The 10,667-nt window shown below is 36.4% G+C and overlaps 1 protein-coding gene across 1 annotated transcript in view; it reads left to right on the forward strand.

Annotated features, from left to right (window-relative positions):
* The window catches only part of LOC141679849 (uncharacterized), a 47,704-nt gene extending 38,812 nt beyond the window's left edge, over positions 1-8,892 (forward strand). Inside the window, exon 3 of the mRNA XM_074486228.1 lies at positions 8,763-8,892. Coding sequence (XP_074342329.1) covers positions 8,763-8,892 — 130 coding nt within the window. The remainder of the gene's footprint in view (positions 1-8,762) is intronic.
* Positions 8,893-10,667: the final 1,775 nt, after the last annotated feature.

Here is a 10,667-nt window from a genome sequence, read left to right on the forward strand (position 1 = left end):
TGTTATGGATGAGAAATCAACTCCTTGACTATGGACTTCATGTTGATAGAATTCCTATCTTTTGTGACAACACAAGTGCCATAGCCATAACAGAGAATCCTGTACAGCACTCAAGAACCAAGCACATTGATATCAAGTACCACTTCATTAGGGAGCATGTCATGAATGGTACAGTGGAACTACATTTTGTTCCAAGTGAACAATAAATTGCAGACATATTTACCAAGCCACTTGATGAATCAACATTCACAAGATTAGTAAGTGAGCTAGGTATGCTTAATTACTCTTAAAATTCATGTCCTTATTGCAATTTGAATTGAAGCCTGAAATATATTAGTTGCTAGAACAAATTTGACTTTTAACAAAGTTTATACCATCAACGGATGTTTCCTATCCGTTGAAAGTCAAAATTGCTCTATCAACGGATATTCATTATCTGTTGAAAGACAAATACATTTCTGGAATTTTTATCCGTCAACGGATAAAACTGAAGTACCTTTCAACGGATGACAATTTGCCTTATCCGTTGAAATGTCACATCAGTCGATTCAGGTGTTTCACAGCCGTTGATTCTATTTTCTTAACCGTTGATACTCATACATACATCTGTATGTATTGGTTTTAAAGGTAGTTGTTAGAATACTTACAGTTTATTCTTAAACGGCTGAAATTCACTAACATATACTTATTGATTAATCTTTTACTAATTTTTTTTTGAAAGCATATAAGCCCTTCTGATTTTTCATTTTTACTTTACGCTTTCTTAAAATTTCAAGCATTTACCATTTTCTCTCTGCAAAACCTTCAAGTTATTCTCTGCAATTTCTACTCACAACAATGGCACCAGTCGTGAAAATTATGTCTCAATCTGGGTTCATCTATGAGAAGAACAATTTCATAGCTTTGGTAGAAAAGAATGAAGCCCATTCAGACTATCACAAAATGATGGACTTCATCAAAAACTGTAAACTTAGCTATGCAATGCTGGAAGCCCCAACGATTTACTGTGAAGTAGTTGAGGAGATTTGGACAACTGCTGAGTTCAACTCCATAGATATGACTATCTCCTTCACTCTCAAAGGTAAAAATCACTGTATTAACTGATAATGATGTATCCAGCATGTTAGATTCCATAGGTTATTCTCTTAACTCTGCTAGTTTAGGGAGTATTAGAAGAAAAGGCCTTAGGAAAGAATGGAGTTTTCTTGGGGATGCCTTTATAAAGGTTTTCTCTGGGAAAATTAGTAATTTTGATGCCATAACTTCATCTCTTGTTAATATGCTCTATATGCTTGTTTCTGATAGGTATTTTAACCTTAGCAACTATGTGATGCTAGAATTGGGTACTAGATTAGGTAACAAAGCTAATAGACCTAATAACATCTATTATGCTAGATTCTTTATGTTATTGGCTAACCATGTTGCTGAAGGTTTGGTCATAATCAATGAGAATAATAAACTCAAGTGCTGGGCACAAGAGAAAAGAGTTCTTGCAGATTTATTGAGAATGGATCTCAACAGCAGTGTGCCATTGGTATATTTACCAATCATGAATGCACCTCAGGTAGGTGAGGTAATTGCTTCTACAACTCCTACTTCTTCCAACCCCTCTATTTCTTTATCTTCTAGTGTGGCCATGAAATCTGTGACAATGCCCCAACAGATTTCTACCAAGGTCACCAAAACTAAACTTTCAAAATCAAAGACAAAGAAAACCACCTCTGTTGTTTCTCAAAAGACAACAGTTGTAACACCAACCATTAACCCTGAGGGGAGTGAACAGGGTGTGAGTGGTGAGGGGAGGGGTGAACATCAAAGAAACCCCCAGGATAAGGAAGGAGAGTTAAGTGCTTCCCAAGCTAGCCAAGCCACAGTTTCTCAAAAAGCTGTGGTGGTTGAAAAGGTATCTAGCACATCCCTAGTTGCATCCTCCCAAAAGGATGTTACTATTGAAAATAGTTCCCAACCAGGAATACAGAACAAACGAGGGAGGGACACTGAAGCCAAACACTCACCAACAAAAGCTTTTATTAGAAGAAAGAAGGCTAGAACCCAATCTTCTACACAGGGTGCACACACTGCACAGATACATCCATCTGTATCTATGCCTTCTCAAACTCAGTTTGATGTAGCTCCAATAAATGTGGAGTCACAGCCCCATTCTCTCACAATAATCACACATCAATCACCAAACACTTCATGACCATCTCTGGATGTGGATATGTTATTCCCATCAATTCCTGATTCTCCCTCTTTACAACTCAGGGAGGAGCCCCACTCAAATACAGGTGATCATCATCTCTTAGATGATTTGTTGGATCACCCGCAAATTCTTTCAGATATAATTGAAGGATCTGTGTCACCACATCTCAAATCAATCTACACAGATTCAACAGTTATATCACTTTCAATTTCAACTTCTTTTCCTTCTTCAACGGATATCACTCATCCGTTGACAAGTGGTTGCTCTTCAACGGATAAGCTTAACAGCAGTTATCCGTTGATAACATCAGTTTCACCTTCAACGGATATTCCACATCCGTTGATAGTCTCTCCACACATAACTGAATCAATTCCAAGTGTAGAAGACATGAATACTGTGCAATCACTCTTAGGATTGAGGGAAGGGAGTGAAAATTTGAGTGAGAGGCTGGGTTGCTCCCAGGCAAAAGGAGAGATTGAGAGCTCAAAAATGCATGCTATTTCTTCCAGCATGGCAAAAGTAAGTGAGAGGAGTACCACCTTAGTAGGTGAAGGTGAGGGAGTGAGTTGTGTGAGCCAGGGGGAGCCCCTGATGCAAGAAAATAGAGAAAAAGAGAGAAAGGCAGGTACAGTAGATATAAGGGTGGAACCAGCCATTGCTAGTGAGTCAATGATTGTGGATGATGCTGAAAAGGAAAGACAATTTCAGCAACATTACAAAGCTGTAATTGATAACATTTCCTTGGATGCTGACACTTTTACTCATCCTGTGTCAGCCTATCAAATGTTGGCTGCTCAGGGCAATGAGGAGGCAGAAAAGACACTACATCTAGTACACACAACTGAATCTCTTCAAAGGGATAAAGCTGCTATTAACAAGATGCCTTCTACAGCTGGTGAGCCATCTGAGGAATTTGGAGTAAATTCTAATGATGATGACTCTGTTTCTTTTGATGGAAGCATGAACTTAGGGGGAGATGAAGGCCCTAGTTCAATTCCAAATCTACCTGAATGGGCTTTGACAAAGGAGTATAGATCAGGGGAATTCAATGTCTCCTTAGTCAAACAAATCAACACTATTCAACAGGCCATTCAGAACACTTCACATGCAAGTATCAAGGCTATCCTTCAAGCTCACCTGGACTCACTGCATCTCATGAAGTTGCAGCAAGTAAAGCAGAATCTGAGTATGGATGATCTCAGGAAGGATATTGCTGACTTGAAATCCTACAGTTCTGAAAAATTGGATTCAGTCATGCCCTATGGTACATTGCAGGACTTGGTTTTGAGATTGAAAAAGGAATCAGTTACTGAGAAAAGGCTGGCCAAGTTGGAAGACAGAGTTCAAGTTATTGAAGATTCTGTGGCCACCATTCTTCACAACCAACAATCTCAAACCAGTCTCCTAATGCAGCTGGCAAAAGCACAAGGCTTGACACCTCTCCTTGATGATAACAAAATGGGGGAGAGTAAAAGGGAAGGGGAAGGAGAGCCATCTACAAAAATCAAAATATCTAAAGTGCTAGTTCCTGCCATCACTACTTCTCCAATCATTCAAATCAAAGGAAAGCCTGATGGAATTGATTTGATTCAGCTAGCAGCAGCTGAAATTCAAGTGAAAGAGCAAAGGAGGAGAATTGATGAAAGGTTGCAACTGTTGTTTGGCTCTACACAAGATAAATCAACATCTGTGAAATATAGCACAAAGATTGAACCAATCAACATGGAGCTCAAGCCAGTAGGGAGACATAAGGATGGAGAAGCTTCTTCCAAAGAACTACAAGCTATAATTCTCAAGCCCAATAAAAGATCCGATAAGGACTCTACAAAGAATCCTTTAAAAGAAGTGGACTTTCCTCCTCCAAAAGCTGATGAGAACAAGCTTTTAGGTAGGAGTATTGCTTATCTCAAAGAGACCATGGATGAGGCTGTAAGGAGAAATAGGGCTATTATCTCTAGAGAGGGAAAGAGCATATGTGTGATGCAAGGACATCCTAAATTCTCAATAGCCAAGAAGGAAGAAGTCAAGCAACTAAAGGCTGACAAAAGAGCACAAGCAAAGCTTGAACAACAGCTAAAGTCAAGTCAAGTTGAAGAAGAGAAAGGAATTGAAGTCAGGGGTGAAGACAAGATTGCAAACCTAGATGAGGTTTTTGGGAGTATATTTGGTGAGAGTATGGAAGAAAGAGAGGAATGGCAGAAGGGAAACAGAAGAAAGGCCAAGGCACATAGAAGGAGTGAAGATAATACTGAAGTAACCAAATCTATATCGAAACCACTACCTTCCATACCTGAACCTCTTGTTGCTAATCCCACTATAAACATCCATGGTGAACCAATCATTCCAAAAGAGGAACCTATTGATTGGGGCACCATCAAATTGCCTACCTTTCTAACCACTCTTCCACTACCAAAGAAACAGAAAAGAAAACCCAAATCTACACCTCCCATAACCTCTAAGAAATTCACTCAAAAACAAAAGCCTAAGCCTAAGCCATCCATTTCTAAAGATGATTATGTTCACATCTGTGACATAAAAGAAATTTCAGACATTGAACTCTATCTGGATGAGCTGGAGGATGTAAGAGGAATAGCTGCTTACAGACAGCTACCAGAGAGATTACTGTTCAGATACAAAGGAGCTGGGGAAAGAACATGGCCTCTCCACAGGATTCTGAATGAAGGCTACTCTACCTTGATTAGAGTCTTTTCAGCTATACAAAAGGATTCTGGCTTTACCAGAACTGCCAAGACTGAAATTCTCAACAAGATTGCCAATATAAGGAAAACTTGGAGGGAGCCCAATGCTTTACCCAGGACTTTACTCATTCAAGAAAGGGGAATTACAATTCACAAATCACCTCATTGGTTGATGGAATTTAGAGATGATAAAGGAGTCAGAAGATTTTTCAAACTTGAAGACCAACTCAAGATTGCCAGCAATGAAACTCTCAAGGAAATGCAATCTAAGTTGGATATCAGTGTTGAAGATGAAGCTGAATTCTTCAGACAACTCCAACTCCAAATTGAGGAAAATGACAAAGGGCTAGGAAAGAAAACCAGGGAACAAAGAAGAAAAAGATGATTTGCTCAGGCTGAAGGAGTATCCTTGGAAATACTGTAAATCTTCAATTTCCTCCTAGTACATACATTTTTGCAGCATTTTCAAATTTCTACTTAGTTTCAATTCATATATATGTTAAGTGTTTTGTTATCATCAAGTTAACCCTGAATTTATGCCTACAATTCTTATAGACATAAATAGGGGGAGATTGTTAGGAATATATGTGCATTAGTTTGATGATATGTTTAACAAAACACTTAAGTAGAAATTCAGTGTCTGTAGCCTCAACGGATAAGACCACTTTGGCTATCCGTTGATGGTGTAGCTTTACTTAGAAATAAGTCTAGTGTTGTAGCATATTTCAGTCTCTGTATTTAAGATGTAATTCTTAGAAGTTGAGAGAAACTATGAGTCATGTTGACTACTAGAAGATATGCAGATAGGAAGGCCAATTGTAAATATTTCATGCCTTGTAATTTTGTATAAATGAAGTGGTATCAACGGATGACTTAAAGACCTTCAACGGATGAGAAGCTAAGCTTCAACGGATGTCTCTAAAGCTTCAACAGATAACATCCTTCAACGGATGAGTGCATCAACGGATGAAAGCTTCAACGGATGTTCTGTTGATTAACCGTTGATAAGTGGTAGTTGTACCTACAAACAGAGGCACGTGGGTGAACAGAGATAACTGAAATGTGGTAGCCTAATTTCAGGAACATCAGAAAAAGCAGCCGTTCTACTCTAGTATAAAGAGACATTAAGTCAACAAAGTACTGGAGTGAACTGGAGAAGAAACAAGTGGAGATCTTACTTTATTATTTTATATATCCTTGTCTTCACTTGTAAACTTGGTAATATATAAACCAAGTAGTAGCTAGTAATTAGATAAGAATTTTTCCAGAGCTGTTTAGAAAAATCTTGAGAGAAAAATTATCTAGTTTGTACTAGGATGCAGCTGTGATCAAATTCTTAGATCACAGAATTTCTGAAATACCATCTCTGGTGGAACAACAAATCCACCAGAAAAGTTTTTAAAGGTTTATTGTGTTCTTTACATTTGTGTTTGAATATATATCTGTCTGTATCAGCTTAAAGCAATTCACACACTTGTTCATCTTGAACACACAGTCTTTATAAACTGCTCAAAACTTGAAAAAGTTTTGAGATTTACATTCAACCCCCCTTCTGTAAATCTCATTGTTAGTTCTCTAGAAATAACAGATACGACGATTCAACACACATGAAACGTCTCTGAAAACTACTTATATAAAAGCCCCACAAGTCCCAGCTATCTCAGAAGTCGAAAGTCCAACAAAATTAGGAGTCTAAAAATCAGTCCTTTTTTACGACCCTGAGCGGCCGCCCAGCAATCCTGAGCGGGCGCCCAGCTTCCTGAGGGGCCGGCCAGCCAGGCTGAACGGGCGCCCAGCTTCCTGAGCGGCCGCCCAGCCAGGCTGAGCAGGCGCCCAGCACGTTACTGGAAAATTTATTATTTTAATCCTGTCTTGTGATGCGTTCTGCTCCTAACTTCCCACTTGCAATGCCAAGCACATACTTAGGCTTATTCCTGATGAAATCTCCCCTCAAACACAAGTAATACCCTGAAATGCACAAACACTAGAAAAACGCATCAAATACACAAAATAATTGATTTCAAGACATCAATTAAAGCCATTATAATATGTTCTAAGTGGTATAAAATGCCATTTATCAGCTGTTCGGGTCCAAAAGTTAAGCACAAAACAGTTTAAAGAAAATCGGGCATTACGTCGGCTATAACCTAACGATTTCCAAAGTTTAAACTACACCAAATCATCACCAATTCAACAATAATCCTACATCCATCAATATCAAACTAAACCCATTCATCCAAGCACCATTATCATCCAAATAAACCAAACTTAAAACTAAGGGTTCAAGAGTTTTTACCTTCCTTGGAGAGCGGAGAATTACTAACAAGCCTCTAGGAACCTCTAACTATCTCTACCAAGCTTGGATCTAAAATGTAATATCCCATATTCTCAAATATTATTATTATTATTTGGAATTATTTATGTGATTTTTATGTGAATTAGCTGATAATTGAAATTGATGTTTGGGTGTTTATATGTGATATTATTTGAGTATTTTAAATTTTTATGTGTCCAAAATAAAATATATATAATTGTGATATTTTTTTGGTAATTTTTGGACTGTTATATGATTTTATAATTATTTATGGATTTATTAATTATTATTTGAGTAATTACAAAATTATTTTATAAAGCCGGGAATCGTCCGACTTCAACTGTTTTTGCATTTTTATAACCCGAAACTCTTCCGAAAACTCCTTTCATAACCTAATCTGGTAATTCCGGATATTTTTCGTGTTTTGACTTTTTCGATCCGGATTACGGTTTGACCCGTGCGCGGCCCGGCGCAAGATTTTCAATACGATAACCATTTCGATAAGTCAACAAAACCCGTATTCTCGAGAGACGGGATATTTTTACATTATTTTCGTTGTTTTATAAAAAGCTCGGTTTTAATAATTATCCAATTCTGGTATTGAATTGTATCATTTTTATAGTTACTTAGCGGCTAAGTAATCTATTTTTGGATCATTTTATAGTTACTTAGCGGCTAAACAACTAATTTATCGATCCAAAATGATCCAGAACGAACCAATATTCCGTAAATATAAATAGCCTATTTCTTATTTCATTTATTTTGTTTATTCATTTGCAACCAGTAAAATATCGTAAATACAGAGAAAAACCCTAGAAACCGATACGATCCTGAGAATCAATCGCACAAACGAAGGCGTTATCGAACTCCGATTCAGGCGTGCAGCATATCAAAAAAAAGCTCTCGAAATCTTTTTTCTGAATCAATCATCAGTTTTTACCCAGGATTCAAGGTATTTTTCTTATTTAATTATTTTAATTCGAATTATTTAGTGAATAAAATATGAATTTTTGCAGACGTGATTATCCGAGTGTTTTGATGATTCCATGTTGTAGAGCATATTTTTCTGGTCGATTTCATATATTATACTTTAAAAATAGAGTTCAATATCATATAGAAATTAAGGTTTGATGTTCTGAAAATTATTTGAATATGTGTTCTTGGTGTTCTTGAAGAGTTCTGAGAATCAAACCCAAATTAGAGGGTGATGCAGATCTCAGTTTTTGAATTATGAGTAACCAAAGTGTTCAGATTTTCATGCTCTTTTTGTTTATGCCATCAAATCATTCAAACGATGGGTAATTTATTAATTTCATAATTTAGGGTTTATACCCCGATTTGGGGGTGTTTGATTGAGTAATATTCGAGTGATTTTGGTGTGATATTAAGCTTCTATGTGTCATTTGTAATTGATTTATACTAATTTTGTGAGTGTTCTATTGCCCGGTCTATATGACCCGTTAAAAAGTTTTATTGTTCGTGTTATTTGATTTTCGGGATTGTTGAATGTTTCTGGGTTATTATGATTAATTGTAATGAATTGTAGTTGCCTGGACCTTCGTTTTAAGCTATTAATTTTCGACTTTTGGTGCGTTTTTGGAGCTTCGGGTTTTCGCCGCGTGTTCTTCGCGGTTGGCCGGATTGTTGGACGGATTTTGAGTTGTGTTAATCGTTGATAATGGTAGATACGTTATCTGTGTTGCTGGAGTGTGTAGCATCGAGTTTGATGCATGAATCAATGAAAACCAAGCTGATTTGACCCCATTCGGGGCTATGGTGCCTGGCCGGAGATGACCGGATTCTGGAAAGAATCCGGCGAGTTCTTGAAGAATTCCGGTCATCCCCTACCTCCCCTCCCCCTTTGATCTTCAAAACCTTAATCTTATATCTCCCAAAACTGTTTCTACATTTTTGGTTTTAAAAATAATTCAAAACAATTCATTTTTATTCCAAAATTCATTTTATAATTCAAAATTTAATTTGGTTAATTATTTTTAATAGTTAACTGAATTATTTTAATTTCAAAAATTATTTTCTTTTATTATTTTCAAAAATTCAAATTTGATTTAATTATTTATAATTTATTTTAATTTATTATTTATGGATTTAATTGATTGATTAGTTCATTTAATCAATTAATTTTATTTATAAATGGTTAAATAAAATATAATTATTTATACTTAATTCAAATAATTCCTAAAAAAATTGTTTTAAGCTTTTAAATTATATTTTGGTATTTAAAAATCAATTAATATTATTATTAATTGATTTATTCCTATTTATCCTTATTTTATTCTTAATAAATAAACCGTTCTTCTGTTTAATACGAAACAAACGCCTCTAGACTTAGAAAAATATTCCGCTTTCAATAAAAATACTTCGAGACCCAAATCCTTTTATTTCGAAAGGTCGCTTATTTTACGAGTCATTCTGAGTTGATTATTGATCGATAAATCATATTTTGACCCGATTTCAGTTTTAAACATACCGAGTCGACCCTTTTGACGAACCGAGGCATGTGTGATATAAATTATGTGATACGTGAGTTATGTGTTTATGTGTTATGTGAATTATGTGTGTATGTGAATCAAGAGTCCTGTGTTTGTCTGTTATATTTAAGTGTGGGTTATCGTATGGGTGGACGATAGGCTTTTGACGCGCAGTTCGTCGAGTGATTATCGTTTAGGTGATTAAAGTTATATTTTCTAATTATAGATGTGGATCTCTCGAGTTGATCGGGATAAGACGTTGGATAAAGAATAAGATGGAATGGTATTGGGTAGCTGGCTTCTAGAAATCGTAGGAGCAGCATATCAGTAAAGTGTTGAAAGGAAGGACAGTGATATTTTGAGACGGAATGTCAGAATAGATGCGTCTTTGCGAGTGTGACTAACTGCTAAAATTCCAAAGGCAAGTATCCCTATCATCACTTATTTTTCAAGTGATATTTATTATGAATCTTATCATGCAAGTATTGCTTTCCCTATTCTCAGTTAGAATCGATAAATATTTTAGATATCGCTGAATTAAATAATTCTGTTTATACAAGTATTCTTCTGTTGTTCTACGTTCAGAATAGCTAAGTGATTTTACTTATCAACTTACTGGATTTATAAATGTTTTGGATTTTGAGAAAGTGATTTGGTTACGAATATTCCTGCCCAAGTGAATGGGGAAATAAAAATTATTTAGGATGTCGAAGGATTCAGCTCCATTTTCAATAAAAAGGTTTTTAAGATTGGAATGGTTACTGGTTACTGGTTATTGGTTACAGCGTAGGTGATCGAGATATCGGTCCAGCTGTAATATCTTTTAAGGTTAGTTATGCCTTTTCTGGCACCCTATAAGTACCGTATGTCTTCGGGATACGGGTAGTACCTATATTTACGGTAGGGCTGCGGGATACCGGTGTTGTTTCGCGACTGATCATCGGGAACAACATGAAATGTTA

Source organism: Apium graveolens, chromosome 8 (assembly GCF_009905375.1).
Source record: "Apium graveolens cultivar Ventura chromosome 8, ASM990537v1, whole genome shotgun sequence".
In the NCBI taxonomy this organism is placed as follows: Eukaryota; Viridiplantae; Streptophyta; class Magnoliopsida; order Apiales; family Apiaceae; genus Apium; species Apium graveolens.